A 17249-nucleotide genomic window follows, 5' to 3' on the forward strand; every position below is an offset into this window, starting at 1 on the left:
ATGCTAATTTATGCCTTTCCTATGATATCTTGTTAGACGATAAAATGGTGATATTAGCTAGAAAGTCGATGTTGGCTAACAGCGATCAGTAGCTAAGGAGTAATCAAAACAACACAAATATAAACTAATTAGAACAACTAAGACCAAACAGCTAACGCTAACTAGTAAATAGTACATAACTTATTAGAAGAACAAAGTCTCATCAGCTAGCTAACATCACTTAATACCGATGTATGCCCCTCCTATCATATATTGTAACACAGTCCAACAATAGGCTACTGTTAGCTAGCATGTGGTTGTATGCTAATGTTAGCTGTTGTGTTACAGTCGCCCATTGGTTTCAAATGATGTTGTTTTACCTTTTAATTGTCTTTTCAGTTGCAGTGAAAGATAGACATTAACACAACCCCAACCTGTGATACATCAGTACAACGTTTATAATTTTTGATTTTCACACTCATAGCAACTTGTCATAGAAAAATGTGGATATGCTTAAATTGGTATCCGGCTTTACTCATCCTAAAATGTGTCAAACAAAAGAGTGAGTGATGGGTGTCAGCTGAATAGATGATGGATGGATGCATAATGAGTGGATGGGTTGCAGCAGTGACAGAGTGAGATGTAAGTGTTGGAGGCAGGGAGGTGTAAGAGACGAGGATTGGTGGGGATATTTGGACAGAGAGAATGAGATAGGATTTGGCAGATAGCGCGCTGTCTCTCCATCTGTCCCTGCTCCTTCCTCTCTCTCAACACTTCCTTCTCTGAACAAGTGATGAATCCTTTTCTCCTCGCTGCTTGTCTGCACCTTTCTCTCTCTTTCTTATCCCTTTCTCTTCTTTCTCTGTTTCTATCATCATTGTTTTTCTTCCTCAAGCAGCAAGTGACACATCTGATATTTGCAGCGTTATACAAACCCAATTTCAAATATTAATTACAGTCTACTCATCCAGACTAATGAATCGTGATTAGATTACCAATAAAACGTTTGGTTTAATTTGTCTGGAAAGTGGAGACAATGAAGAGGAACAGGGCAGAGCCATCGGCAGAAAGGACAAAAAAAAATAATGACAAAGAAAGAGAGACAGAAATAAAGAAGGAGGCAAATAACCTGCAGAGACGAGAAATTTATTGAGCAAACATCGATCTGTCTGCTAGCACCGCAATGTTTTCTGATGTGTGTGTGTGTGGGTTGTGTGTGTGTGTGTGTGTGCGTGCCATAGGAGGCCATGCAGCAGTGGTACCAGCACTATCAAGCAGCACAAGCTCACACATACAGCAATGCTGCTTCACAGGACAGCACGGCCACAGACTACACCAAGGAGCACACTCAGGTAATTCTTTTTATTTTTAACAGTATTGCGTCTGTTTTTTAAATGTGCAAACTTAGAATGTATTTATTTATTTGACCATAAACATGCAGGCTGGTTGGTCTCTGTTCCTACAGTAAGGTCAGGTCAGAATATGTTCTTACTAATAGACAATGAAGAGATAAATGAGGAGTAAACACTAAACAGGATGTATGTATTGGACAGGGAGAAGTGTTGTAAATTCATGGCAGACAGAATTAGATTCAAATTGATCGCTTTGTATGTTGTTTTATATCATAGTGAGAAGCAGTTTTCAGATGGTTTTTGGTAAAATTGTGGGGTGGGGGGGGGGGAGTTTTGCAGTCGCTGGCGTGAAACATGCAATATACTGATACTGTGTCCCTGGACGGCCCAGGTTTGTTCAGCTGTTTCTTTGCTGCATGGCTTTGTCTCAAGGAAGGGGCAAAATGCCACCACTTCACTAAATACACTAAATATAAGGATTAAAAATAGATTCAACAAACTAAAATCCAGCATTCAAACTTCCAACATCTACAGATTGATAGATGTTTAGTCCTTGACAGTCCTGTAGATCTTGAATGAAATACTAGAACTGTTCGGCCAGGGTGCAGTCAAGTCTTAAAGGTCACAGGTTAGCACCATGACAACCTAAAAAAATCATCGGCCAGGTCACTAATTAATTACTGCTGTAACAACAGAATTTCTGTTTTCAAGCTGGTATCATTAAAAAATGTAAACCTTCAGTTTTTTTCACAAAAAATGTGCAATGTTGGTTTCTTATTAAATCATTTAATCATAAATGGTATAAAAATGAAATTAGGACAGCACTCCAAATTTGTATTTTTAATTGCCATGTGACTTGTTTGAACATTTTTCCGGGATTCAGAACTCATTTGTTTTACGTTGTCAGGGAGTTGAGCGTGTTTACTCTATCATTAAAACAGGACTACAGTCAGGATCTTTACAGGATAAATAAAAGTAAAAAACGTAGAATAATTGGCCTTCACCATGTGTTTAATAACCTTCTTGTGTTTCAGGCTCCACCAGTCACAACCTACGGGGATTACAGTTCCTACATGCAGGCGGTCACTCAGTACTACTCACAACCTGCAGCAGTGAACCAAGCCTACGCCACCAAGGTATATACTCTACATATACTGTACATATACTATATACTGTACATATACTGTACATATACTGTACATATACTATATACTGTACATATACTGTACATATACTCTATACTGTACATATACTATATACTGTACATATACTATATACTGTACATATACTGTACATATACTATATACTGTACATATACTGTACATATACTGTACATATACTATATACTGTACATATACTGTACATATACTGTACATATACTATATACTGTACATATACTGTACATATACTGTACATATACTCTATACTGTACATATACTGTACATATACTATATACTGTACATATACTGTACATATACTGTACATATACTATATACTGAACATATACTGTACATATACTGAACATATACTATATACTGAACATATACTGTACATATACTATATACTGTACATATACTGTACATATACTGTACATATACTATATACTGTACATATACTGTACATATACTGTACATATACTCTATACTGTACATATACTGTACATATACTGTACATATACTATATACTGTACATATACTGTACATATACTGAACATATACTATATACTGAACATATACTGTACATATACTGAACATATACTATATACTGTACATATACTGTACATATACTGTACATATACTCTATACTGTACATATACTGTACATATACTGTACATATACTATATACTGTACATATACTGTACATATACTGAACATATACTATATACTGAACATATACTGTACATATACTATATACTGTACATATACTGTACATATACTATATACTGTACATATACTCTATACTGTACATATACTGTACATATACTGAACATATACTATATACTGTACATATACTGAACATATACTATATACTGTACATATACTATATACTGTACATATACTGTACATATACTGAACATATACTATATACTGTACATATACTGAACATATACTATATACTGTACATATACTATATACTGAACATATACTGTACATATACTATATACTGTACATATACTATATACTGAACATATACTGTACATATACTGTACATATACTATATACTGTACATATACTATATACTGTACATATACTATATACTGAACATATACTGTACATATACTATATACTGTACATATACTATATACTGAACATATACTGTACATATACTGAACATATACTATATACTGTACATATACTGAACATATACTATATACTGTACATATACTATATACTGAACATATACTGTACATATACTATATACTGTACATATACTGTACATATACTGAACATATACTATATACTGAACATATACTATATACTGAACATATACTATATACTGAACATATACTGTACATATACTATATACTGAACATATACTGTACATATACTGAACATATACTATATACTGAACATATACTGTACATATACTATATACTGAACATATACTGTACATATACTATATACTGAACATATACTGTACATATACTGAACATATACTATATACTGTACATATACTGAACATATACTATATACTGTACATATACTATATACTGAACATATACTGTACATATACTATATACTGTACATATACTGTACATATACTGAACATATACTATATACTGAACATATACTATATACTGAACATATACTATATACTGAACATATACTGTACATATACTATATACTGTACATATACTATATACTGTACATATACTATATACTGAACATATACTGTACATATACTGAACATATACTATATACTGTACATATACTGAACATATACTATATACTGTACATATACTATATACTGAACATATACTGTACATATACTATATACTGTACATATACTATATACTGTACATATACTGTACATATACTGAACATATACTATATACTGAACATATACTGTACATATACTATATACTGTACATATACTATATACTGAACATATACTGTACATATACTGTACATATACTATATACTGAACATATACTGTACATATACTGAACATATACTATATACTGTACATATACTATATACTGAACATATACTGTACATATACTATATACTGTACATATACTATATACTGTACATATACTATATACTGAACATATACTGTACATATACTATTCAAACACATCCAGTCAAACATAGCTCCTTCATGTACTCACTGCATGTATCACCATCCTCAACTAAACTATGATAAACTATAGAGATGCACAAGTCTGCTTCCTCAAACAAGTTTATATAATAATAATAATAATCTTTATTTATAGAGCACTTTTCAAAAACAAGTTACAAAGTGCTTTACAAGGACAGCAAATATGAAAACAGGCAGGTCAATAATAAACAAGGCAAGATTAAAGAATAAAAATCACTTTTAAAAGAACTGTAAAATACATACAATTCTTTTAAAGGAATTCTAAAAAGGGAAAATAGTAACAATTTAAAATCAACAAAAATCTACTTTTTTTTACCAAGTAGTAGTTTTTTTACTTAAAAAAAATAAGTTTTTGGTCTATTTCTTGTCTTTATTGTAGTGGACAGTGGATAGAGTGAGAGAGTGGGGAATGACATGCGGCAAAGTGCTCAGAATCATATTTAGGCTCACAGCTTGTTCTCGTCTGGATCGAGTCAGTGAAAAACTGTAACTGTGTAGGCCTCGCTAGCTGCTGAAGCTAACTATCCAACCAGCTAAACAGTCCCCAAAAAAACTCCACGAAATGTTGCTCATGAAGTTTACTGAGGTTTCTTTTTTTTTTTAAACTGAAAACAATACAAAAAGGTCCTTTTTAATAAACACAATAAGGCAGTTGACTGTGCATGTCTACACATGTTAAACAAGCTAAAGTAGCCACACAGCACTAGCATATAGCATCTTAAACAAATGAATGGTAAAGTTAACACTAGCTTAGCAGTTAGCATCTATATAGATACAAAAAAAGTCCTTTCTAAAATGAATACACATAGTATCAACGTTTATACTTACAGACGTTGCATTAGCAGAAGAAACATGTGAAACTACTGAGCTATCCAAAGTGCTGCAGCCGACTCAATCAATCAATCAATTAATTTTTATTTGTATAGCGTCAACTCATAACAACTGTTATGTCGAGACACTTTACAAAAAGCAGGTAAAAGACCCTACTTATTGTTATGTTACAAAGAATTACAAACTCACTGGCTCATGGTCGACTATTTTACTTTCAGTTTCTATGACAGGAAAAGTAAGATAGATAAATACAAGCAAACACCACAAGGTGGCACCGTAACACAACAACAAGTAAGATGTCTTTAAAGGCTTTATATGTGATTTTTTGATCCAGCAGATGTCGCCCTTGAGCACCAGCATGAAACCAAAACAACTCGCGCTGCATTGTTGTGTTAGCATGCTAATGCTAGCGATCTTTATTATGCTCGTATCTTCACACTGCATGTAAATTTACCTGAAATGAGCGTGATCTAGAAACACAGTTAAGCAGTGAGTACAGTATGTTATTCTTCTTTTCTCTAGTCCCTCAATTAAACAACTTTTATACGTGAGGGGAGGAGTCAGCCGGCCGTCCGGGCGATGTAAACAAAGTGAAGATAGGACTCTGAAAACTCTGAAAACATCACAGACAGTGGGACTCGGGTGTTACACCCATTGTAGACAGTCATGACTCACAGAGTTATTTTCAGAGGATATACTTTATTTATATTACATTTTAGTGTGAAAAATCACATATAAAGACTTTAAACATGACTTTGTATGGGGCATAACAGTAACATAAAAGAAAAGTAAATAATGAACAGTGAGTCAATTCATTTGAGAAATGATGACTAGGTGCTTTTAACAATAATGGACCCTGTGATGTAAGAGCTTAAAGAGTGTTTATCATTTCTTTGTTGTTGTGTGTTGTCTCTCAGGAGGTGGATGTGTGTAAGCCTCTAGGAGTGTCTCTGCACGCGGTCAGTAACGGTGCCGCCCCTCCGCCGGCCGTCCTTCCAGCTGCTGCCGTGCTCCCGGCTTACAGCACCCTGCCTTTAATGCCCGGCTTCCTCGGACCGCCGCACCCGGCCGGAGCCGCACCGAACCCAGTCACGCACCCACACACTGCCGCTACCGACTGGAACACTTACTACTACGTGAGTGGAGATTCACACAGATATTCTTTTTTTTTTTAAAGGATTCACCCTAGTTTACGACTAAAGCTGGGGATAAACAACTTTTTTTTTTTTTGCCCCTTTTAATTTTTTTTTTCAATTATTTCATTTTCATTTTCATTTTCATTTTTGATTTATTTGCTCATTTCAGTGTTTGGTTTCAACACAATAATACAAAACAAAAAATATGTTCTCATAATACTGAAACACTGTTCATGAGCAAACAGGAAGCAGGAAGAAGAAAACTTATAATACCTGCCCCCCTTTTCCTAATAACACAAGATACCGTTTAACAGAATAAGATGGCTAACCTGTTGTTTTCTCTTTCTCTCACAAAACAATAAAATAGATCAACAATATAGAAACAATCAAATACAATCAGTTAGATTAACTCAATACAGAACCTTTTCTTTATACAGTCTTTTAAATTGAATGATAGTTGAGCAGCATTTTAAATGATTATCGAGAGAATTCCATAATTTACCTCCATTTACTGAAATACACATTTGTTTTAATGTAGTGCGTGCAAATGGACTTTTAAAAATTAAATCTCTGTCTATGATCCTCCTCATTAGATGTAAACACAAACAACTTCTGTACATTTTCAGGTAATGATCTGTTATGAACTGGAAGCTCGGAGTTAGCTCGCTCAGCTCAGGTGACAGAATCCAAACATTTCATTTTTGCAGCTTCCTGCTCGAGTGTCTCTCCTCTGAAGTCTTCATATTAGTGGGCAGTGTGAGCTGTTTGCAGACGTGAGCTGTGGTAGAAGATCTCTGCTCTTAGGCTTTAAGATATTAATTTGAAATAGCCACTATGGGCGGGATTTTGTCCGTTAAAGTTCCAAAACAATATAAGAGACTGTGGTGTCTCACTGCTTGGTGTGGTGTTTTTCTCAGACAGAGAGCAGGATGATGTGAGGAGACAGGATGTCTCTGAGCTAATCTCTAGACACACTTACATTTGTTTGTGCAGACAGCCTCTGTGTTCCTGCTGGAGACGTTCAAACTGCTAGAGCTTAAAGTCTTTATATGCGATTTTTCACACTTAAATATAATATAAATCAAGTATATCCTCTGAAAATAACTCTGTGAGTCATGACTGTCTACAATGGGTGTAACACCCGAGTCCCACTGTCTGTGATGTTTTCAGAGTTTTCAGAGTCCTATCTTCACTTTGTTTACATCGCCTGGACGGCCGGCTGACTCCTCCCCTCGTGTATAAAAGTTGTTTAATTGAGGGACTAGAGAAAAGAAGAATAACATACTGTACTCACTGCTTAACTGTGTTTCTAGATCACGCTCATTTCAGGTAAATTTACATGCAGTGTGAAGATACGAGCATAATAAAGATCGCTAGCATTAGCATGCTAACACAACAATGCAGCGCGAGTTGTTTTGGTTTCATGCTGGTGCTCAAGGGCGACATCTGCTGGATCAACAAATCACATATAAAGCCTTTAAACAGACATACATGCAGGATGATTTTAGATGTGGTAAAATCCACAACTATTAACATTGTTTTCCTCTTTCTTTTTCTAATAAGCCATTTTATCTTCAGTGTCTTTTTTTTCCTTTTTATAATAATAATAATAATAAGTTAGATTTATTTAGCGCTTTTCTAAATACTCAAAGACGCTTTGACAGGAAAAAACAAAAAACAAAGCAAAAACTAAGAGAACAACACAACATAGAAGTAGCGTTGAGGGACGAGGATGAGAGTCAGTGGTTGGTTTATGCTCATTGTTCGGAGGTATTTGAAACATTTGTGACTTTGTAATGTTTGTTCCGGTTGTCCCTGTTTTTCTGTTGTTCCAGGTCCTGCCAGTTTGGGAATCACAGCATTTTTTTTAATTCCTAAAGTCTGAGAAAAAAACTTGTGAATAACAATTACTAACAAAAATAAGTACTTACTTGACTTAATCTTAAAATGTGTTTAATGATTGCATCATGCAAAATACTATTTATAGTTAGGAGTGTATTCGATTTTATATGAAATAGAGGATGTCCTTGTGAGGACAAATGTTCTTCAATAAAATCTTAAAGGTCTACTGGAACCTGTCTAGCCTGGTGAACACTTGTAGATGCAGCGGTTCATTTTAACATGAGAGATATGAGAGATTAGTTTTTTAATTTGTGTCTTTTCAGAACCAGACGAGGGGCCATAAGAGAGAGTACCCTCAGCTGGCAGTGCAGGAAGTGACATCATCAGACGGTGCCTACATCGGGCAGCACTCCCAGGGCCTGGGAGGCCAGTACGCCGACTACTTCAAGAGGAAGAGGCTCTAGTACCAACCAAACCTACTTTAAAGCTTAACACTTATAGAGGGGAGCGTCTGCTGGATGTCACAGCTCCCTCTAGTGGCCTTTCTGAGGTGGCCAATTTTTGCATCCCTACAGTAGGTAATGAGTTTATTAGAAGTGGGGAATGCAAATGGCTCAAGTGAAAGTAAGCCATAGTGCTCTTTGATTCTGGCACTTATTTACACACACACACACTGACGCACACACACACACACACACACACACACACACACACACACAAACACGGTGTTGCTTTTGTCCTGTTCAAGCCTTAAACTCTTTAAACTTAAACTGTTGTTTCTCAGTGTGTCGACTGTACTTAACCTAAATGATCTTGTACATGTTTTATATCACAATGTAAACTTCAATATACTGCATCTGTGCGTATAAGCTGCTTTTGTATTTGCAGTCAGGCGACCTGTGTGTCCGCCTGCTCAGCCTGTCTATAGGACCTGTCTTACTCAGGTCTGTCTCCTTTGGAAAAAAGACAAAATGTGTCTTTTGTTGTTGCTTTTATTAGTCAGTCCAAACTGAAATCTGTTTGTTCCCGCTTCAGTGTCTTCTCTCTCTTTTCCTTTTATTGCCCCAGGTTCCTCTTTTGTACCTCCCCCGCAGAGAATTAAGAGTGCGTGTGTGTTAGCGTGTGTTTTAATGCGTGTTTATTTGCTTTCTTTTTTTTCACTGTAGGAAGTGTCAGCCATTTCACTCCCATTGGTTTGGGAGCACATCAGGAAAAACAAAAAAAAAAAAAAAAGGGCCTGAACCAATCAAAGCCCTTTATTGTGGTGACTAACAATAGCTTCCCTTAACGAATGGACCTTTGTGAAGGAGGAAAAATCAAAGGCTGCTGTAAATACAGTGTGTGTAATACAGAATATATAAAGCCATGCGTAACAGACAATATCGTATATATAACGGACGTTTCAGAGCTCGAGTGTGAGCGTGTTGCTCGACGTGAATGAAAGGAGAACGTCGATTAAGTGTCTACTTCTTTTGTCAATCGAAACTGTTATATATATTTGTAAGATAATATATGAATAATAATAATAATAATAATAATATTCCAACGCAATTCAAGACATTTCTAAGTATTGAAGCAGATTGTGTTGACTTTAATGTATTTTTTTTTTCTTGCTTTGGTTTTTGAACATTGAAGCCAAATACTGGGGCCCAGTGCTTTCTCTTCTTTTTCTTCTTCTCTTCAATTTAACACCAGAGAGTGTGTTTTTTTTTGTGTGTGTGCGTGTGTGTGTGCGTGTGTGTGTGGGGGGGAAAGAGCTGTTGTGATTGTGAGGAGAAGAAGAAAGAGGCTCTACTTCCATTTCCAGCTGCCATTAGAGCGTTAAGGTTTCAGACTGTGTGACGGTGTCCTGGATTCATACTACATACTGAGAAGAAGCTGATACTCTGAGTGTTTAGTATCAGACAGTAAACATGATGTCAGTTTCATTGTGAGGGGAATGAAGACTGTTCTTGTAGTTCTTTTTTTAGAAAACTTTGTTACTTTACTCCAGGAACATTTCTCTGAAAAGTTTAGAGAGACTTTAAAGTTATTTTAAAGTCTACTTGAGTTTGCACATTGCATTTATTTAATCATAAAAACAATTCAAACTTTTTGTCCCTTTTTGCATTCTTACTTCAAAATAATGTACACCATGAATCTTAGTGTAGAATCGATATAATCCTTGAATGATCCTGGATTTTGATTTCAATTGTTTTGGTCTGTAAAATGACAGAAACTAGAAACAACAGTCGATCACTGATCACATGCAAAAGTCTGCTTTAGTCTAAATCCTGAAATCAATGCATTTCCTCTGACCGAGGAGCAAAGAAGACTGAACATGTTCACTTTTATAAAAGCTGCAATCAGAGACATTTGACTTCCTCTTACTCAATCAAAGAGAACTGAAGGAGTTGTTGATTGACTCGTGCTCGACAAACGGACGCTCAGCTGCATACAAGATTCAAAATGTTTACTGTCATGTGCACAGTAGGAAACATGTTTCCCTGTACAATGAAATTCTTTCAATGAATGCCAACAATAACATATTCAAATTAAACATAGCCAAATAAAAAAATAATAATAATAATAATAAAAACAATAATAATATATACAAATATACAAGAAAATAAGGCAATTTGAAGGCAGTAGAGTGTAAATAGAAAATGTAAACTGTGCAAAAAAATGAGTGTAATATGTGCAAACTGAGCATCTTCTTTACGGTATGAAATCAGGACACCGTCTTTATCGGGTGAGGGGCTGTACGATTTTCACAATAAAAGAACGTGTGTGTGTTTTTCGACGGTGCTGAGAGAATTATCACACCGTCTTTTCTTTTTTTTTTTTTTTTGAAGTTGCCGCTGTGGGAAAAGGCGACTTATCGTTTGAAATCTTTTGCAGAGCTGATTTTTTTTTTTTTTTTTTTTTTTGAAAAAGCTGCTTTTACAAAAGAACAGTGGAACGATTTCTTTACTCGTTGTTCTGTTATTGTTTTTTAAAATCTAGCTTATAGAGCAAAAGGCTGTGAACTGAACTATACTTCATGTCAAAGAGATGTGTTTTGATGTTGATCACAAAAGGGGGGGGGCTTGTTATTTTGAAACCACAGCTTGGACATGAGGGGACGTCTCTTGTCTTAAAAGGAACAGGCAATAATAACTCCGGCTCCTTCTTCTACTGTAGAAAGATGAATGTAAAAAAAAATGGTGTAAATGTTTTTTTGCCTTTCACGCAGCGTTATATACTCTTACATTGTGGCTCAAACACTTGGTAAAATAGTTTTTTTTTTTTTACTATTTGTACGTGTGTTTGCTCACGATATATACCCCGAGTAGAAATACCATGCTCACACACTGTGAAACGCAAATGCAGGTGATATCAGATGACACACACACACACACACACACACACACACACACACAGCTCGTCCTGGGCAAAGAAAGAAACATAACGCAGACACAATAACAGATGAGCCGAGAGTATCTGTATGCTTATTAAGTACTAATAAAAATGAAACTAAGGGCAATAATTGTTGCTGAATTCTTTGTATTGTCACTAAAACACACACCTTTTGTGTTTTCCATTCGTTTGTGTGTCTGCTCTCAGTGATGTGTTTCAAAGTGTCACATGTTTCCCTTTACATCTTAACGCTCATCGCAACACATTAAAAAAAAAGCATGCATGAATAAACAGCCTACAGCGCTTCAATGCAATAAAGGATTCTGCTCAGTGTTTGTACAGGAAGAAGGAAGAATAAGCTCATTGTCTTTGTGTCATTGAACGCCTCTCTATATGCTGCACATGTTTAGCATAATGATCGTTCACATTCAACGGCTTTCTTTCTGTCTGCCCGGTTCTTATTTATGATCATCATCGACCTGTGAGGACACATGAACAAAGAATCACTTCTTTTCATAAGGCTGTGCTGTAACCTTTGATCAAAAGTGTAAAAAGGTAGAATATAGATTCAGACCGTTGGTGGTGTCCCACTTTCCCCTCTGGTACCAAAACCTTAAAACTTAACTCTTTGCATGACACAGACAAGACGCGTTATACTCTCCCCTCTAGAGCTGATACTGACACTGAGACTGAAAGTATCACAACTTCAAATGAGTCTATGAGCTTAGTGAGCCAATCAATGTGTCAGTCTCAAACATTACTACTTATACCCTCAAAAAATCAACTGGTTAAAGATACACCGATATGTTATGTAGAGATGTAATGTATAGTAATAATGCAGGCTTACATTGTTCTCTATCAATGATATGTTTATTTTTTTCTGTAGCAGTATCCGAGGGCTTCTCTGTATCTGTAAATATTCAACTTCTAGGTATCTGAGTTGCTCTCATGAAGACCAGATGGCTTCATCACATCTTCTATTTTCCATTCCTTCTCATGTTACTGACTTTCCTCACACTGTTGCAGCTCATGTCTTTGTTGGGTGTCTTAGTTTCCCTTGTGATTTTAGACGTGTCGTCTGGTGGCTGAGCTCATCGACTTTAATGCTTTCATTTTTGTGATTCTCTTTTTTTTGGGCCTTTAATGGAGAGATAGTACAGTGGATAGAGTCAGAAATCAGGGAGAGAGAGAGAGAGTGGGGAATGACATTTGAACCTGGGCCGCCCGCTTGGAGGACTATAGCCTCCGTACGTGGGGCGCACGCACTAACCACTGCGCCACCAGTGTGATTCTCTTTTAACGAGCTTTTTGCCGGCCTGTAAGAATCCGATCAGCTTTAACGCACCAAAGAAAAAACACAAAGTCATGAAATATTTCTAAACGTTAAATGGAACTGACAACATTTTTGTATTCATTCATTTAATTCTGTTTTTCATTAAATCAGTTCATTTCTTAGAAACTTGAAAAGTTGGGAATAAACAGAGCCCCTTACTTCTATTTCCCCCCCATAGAGTAATTTTTCAGAAACCTGGACCCCTGCCCTGTGGAACATGGTGTGTTGATGAGTTCCTCTGAACTGCTCGGCTGTCGGGTCTGCTCATGGCTTTGCTCCGGTTTGATTTTCTTGTTGGTGTGAGTGGATGTATAAAGAAGCCAGCTGGACGCTCTCTTTCTGACAGGTCGTTACTCTCACCTCCACCTCTCTCTTTAAATGTGTGTTGGTTTGTGTTCAGGGTTTGTAGATGTGAAGTGCTGAGGCAGCAGACTTTAGACAGCTCTGTCTGCCTGCATGTCTCTCTTCCCGTCTGTCTGATTTCTGGTCCGACTGTCTGCCATAATGTATTCAGGTGTCAGGTCTGAATTGTTGTAGTGATGCTCCAAATGTACTGTCAGCTTTTTCTCTGCAGTTTGTCTCACTTCCTCTAAAGCCATGCATATACACTAAGGAGTTGTCAGCGTGTGTGCCGATATAAATATTGAGGAAGAAATCAGTTTGAGCTAAAATAAGAACAAGTAGAGAATCAGGACAGCAGGGTGCAGATTGTTTGAGAAAGAAATGAAGAGTGTAACTGAAGCTTTGAGACCTCAAGATGATCTGTAGAGTTGGACTCACTGTACCTGCTTTTTGTGAAGGTCTCGGAACATGTTTTTTTTTTTTTTTTTTTGACTGTTCAGTTAAAAAAAACTACAGCGACTGAAAAAGGTAAAACACATTGCAGCAGCCCAAAGGATTTTCACGAGCAGAAATATGCTCGAAATGTTGAAATCAAGTTAAACGATACAAAAAAAAAAGAGGAAAGTCCAATTTTAAAAAAAGAAGATAAAACTATATGCTGTAGAAAGCCATCTTGAAAAATGATCTACAACTATGAAGGAGAGATTTTCTGTCCTCGTCGATCCTGGAACCTGTTTTCATAAACTGACCAGGTGATGCAGTCGTATTGCTGACGACCTAAAGCTCTGCAGTGTTCACTTTGCTGCGTTTGCACCAGATTGAGGCTCTTTAAAGGCTTTATATGTGATTTTTTTGATCCAGCAGATGTCGCCCTTGAGCACCAGCATGAAACCAAAACGACTCGCGGTGCATTGTTGTGTTAGCATGCTAATGCTAGCGATCTTTATTCTGCTCGTATCTTCACACTGCATGTAAATTTACCTGAAATGAGCGTGATCTAGAAACACAGTTAAGCAGTGAGTACAGTATGTTATTCTTCTTTTCTCTAGTCCCTCAATTAAACAACTTTTATACTCGAGGGGAGGAGTCAGCCAGCCGTCCGGGCGATGTAAACAAAGTGAAGATAGGACTCTGAAAACTCTGAAAACATCACAGACAGTGGGACTCGGGTGTTACACCCATTGTAGACAGTCATGACTCACAGAGTTATTTTCAGAGGATATACTTGATTTATATATTTAAGTGTGAAAAATCACATATAAAGACTTTTAACAACAAGCTTTACGGTTTTGGTCTGTAAATATTGAAGCAAAGAATCTGATATTTGGTCTGAAGTTGATCTGGTTTGGGTTAGAGTGGGATTTCTGACATTTCTCATATCGCTTTTTGTGTTGCCATAGCAACTATACAGAAAGATGTGGTTATCTTAAGGCCTTGAGGTTGTTGACATTTCGTGTTTTGGTGATTACACTGCCTGAAGTCTGTTGATTATTTCTCATTTATAGCTGTTGTATACCTTTCTAACTTGGAGACATCTACGACAGCCAATAATGTGCATGCTGTCCTTTTTCCTTGCTGCCTGCAGCGGTGACTTTTTCTAGTTGTTTTCTAGAGGCTGTAAGAGTTCTTACTTACTGTTCATGCACCCTGGTATAGTGGAGTTTTTTTTTGAAGGAACACTGTGAACGACTGGTTGAAAAAAACCACCCAATATTTGTTTTCTGCAAGAAAAAATGTAAATCTGTCTGTTGATTTTCCACCAAAATGAGGCTAAGAACAGGGGATTTGGTGATAGCTTGCAGAGCATTTTTGTTTTTGGTAAAAGGAGACACTATGCGCCAAACATTTATTGTCAGTATACATACATGTAGGATTAACTACTGTACATGCTAAAAAACACAACCAATCTATCTGTACCAAATCTATGTCTTTACATGCAGATTGGTTAAAGCTTCTATTTGTCGAGCTTTCACTGGAACCACTGTCTCTGGATTCCTTGTTCCTGATCTTGCATAATGTGACTGAATTACAGATGAGGAGTTGAACTCGTGTTTTCTGTGCGAGGGTTTTGGATCAGTAATTGTATGAACTCTCAGTTTGTGAGTTCATACAAAGAAAGAAAAGTGCTCTTGACTCGGCAGGTAACAGGGGTTAGGAGAAGGATGGTGAAAGAAAGAGAGAGAGACGGATGGATAGAAAAACAACTCCAGTCGCCTTCAGCCGTTCAGCCGTTCAGCCGTTCAGCCGCTGAGCCTGCAGGGACTTTGTTCTGCTTTCTCCTCTTGTGTCTTCTCGCTCAGTGGAGAGTGATAGTTAGGACACACCTGTAGAGCTGTCACACACTCCAGCACACTCAAAAGTGTTTTCTCTGAGTCGGACTCTCATAGACCATTTCTTCCTCGTCTGTACTGTGGGACAGATTGCACCCGGCCTCCAAACCTGTCAATCCTGGGATGTGCTGACGTTGCACCCTTGTGAACGATATAACTCCACTTGACCGGCACCAGTCACATCTAACGGACACATTTCAAAGTTTTTGTTCCACTTCCGTTCATGGCTTCCTCCACCTGTCTGTTGTGTTCATCCTAAAGCTCGTTCACTTCCCACTGAAGACACACTTTGAATGGAAAATGCTTACAATATACGACAGCTGGGAAGTGTAGTTCTTAGTTAACATTACTGATGATTAAAGGATTTTTTTTTTCTAAAGAATGCTCCTTTATTTTATATCTTGTTGTGAACTCACATTTTCAAAATGTTTCAATAACATTTAAATTGAAACAAAAAATGTGATTCATTCAGCAACACTTACATTAATGAACGTTTAACCTCCACTTTTGCTCATAGCCCCAAAGTCTGAAGTTTCTCGCCCTCACAGTGTAATTCACTTCACTTTAATACTAAGAAGTGGATGGTAAATTAGTTCACTTTAAAGCTCTTAATGTTGCCTTTCTTTAAAATGATGGATGTATAATTCTGGAAATTAGCCAATATCATCTAGAAACCTGCCCACCACAGTGTGAGAATGGTAATACATTATATATATCATACATATAAATGTATACTGGTGGAAGAAAAACCTATCTTTTATTTATAGCAGAATGTTTTCTGGAGTAGATGCACTTTCAGAAAAACTTTCTCTCTCCTCGTCGTGCCTCTCTCTGCCACTCAGATGTGACGCCCTTCATGATTGTACACAAAGTTTACACAGCACAAGAAAAGCCTGCTTATTAACAAAAAGAGGAAGGATGCTTTTATTTAGTACAATGTTGATGAGTTCAACCTGTAAGAGACCCGGCTGCAGGTTACACATCGGATAGTTCAGGATAGATTCTGTTTGTGTGTATGCCGCAGCAGCAGCAGCTCTTTTTTTTTTAAATGTGGTTTTTATGGAAGCACTAAGCAAACATGCATCCTTATATTTTATTTACTCCATTTCCTCTGAGAACATGACACTTCCTGTAGTTTTCTCAAGATTTCAACTTTCCTACATTTTTGGTTTGGTCACTGTGAGAGACCAGACCATGACTACATGCTGCCACTGCCCACTCTAATGAGGGAGGTTAAGCAAATGTTTGTTTAGTGCTTTTGTAAAATAAATCATTCGAGAGCTCAAGAAAAAAAAAAAGCAAATCAAACGTATGGATGCACGTCCACTTTGGGCTTCAGTAGTTTTGCTTCAGTGTCACTTGACATGAGAATAGGAAACCTCATCTGCAAAAAAACTCCAGAATC

The 17249-nt window shown here is 36.7% G+C and overlaps 1 protein-coding gene across 1 annotated transcript in view; it reads left to right on the forward strand.

Moving 5' to 3' along the window:
- Positions 1–11980, forward strand: part of raver2 (ribonucleoprotein, PTB-binding 2) — a 103658-nt gene extending 91678 nt beyond the window's left edge. Inside the window, exons 13-16 of the mRNA XM_061034959.1 lie at positions 1221–1331; positions 2366–2467; positions 6401–6619; positions 8785–11980. Of these exons, the coding sequence (XP_060890942.1) occupies positions 1221–1331; positions 2366–2467; positions 6401–6619; positions 8785–8925 (573 nt within the window). The 3' untranslated portion in view covers positions 8926–11980. The remainder of the gene's footprint in view (positions 1–1220; positions 1332–2365; positions 2468–6400; positions 6620–8784) is intronic.
- Positions 11981–17249: the final 5269 nt, after the last annotated feature.

The sequence above is a fragment of the Labrus mixtus genome, chromosome 3 (assembly GCF_963584025.1).
Source record: "Labrus mixtus chromosome 3, fLabMix1.1, whole genome shotgun sequence".
In the NCBI taxonomy this organism is placed as follows: Eukaryota; Metazoa; Chordata; class Actinopteri; order Labriformes; family Labridae; genus Labrus; species Labrus mixtus.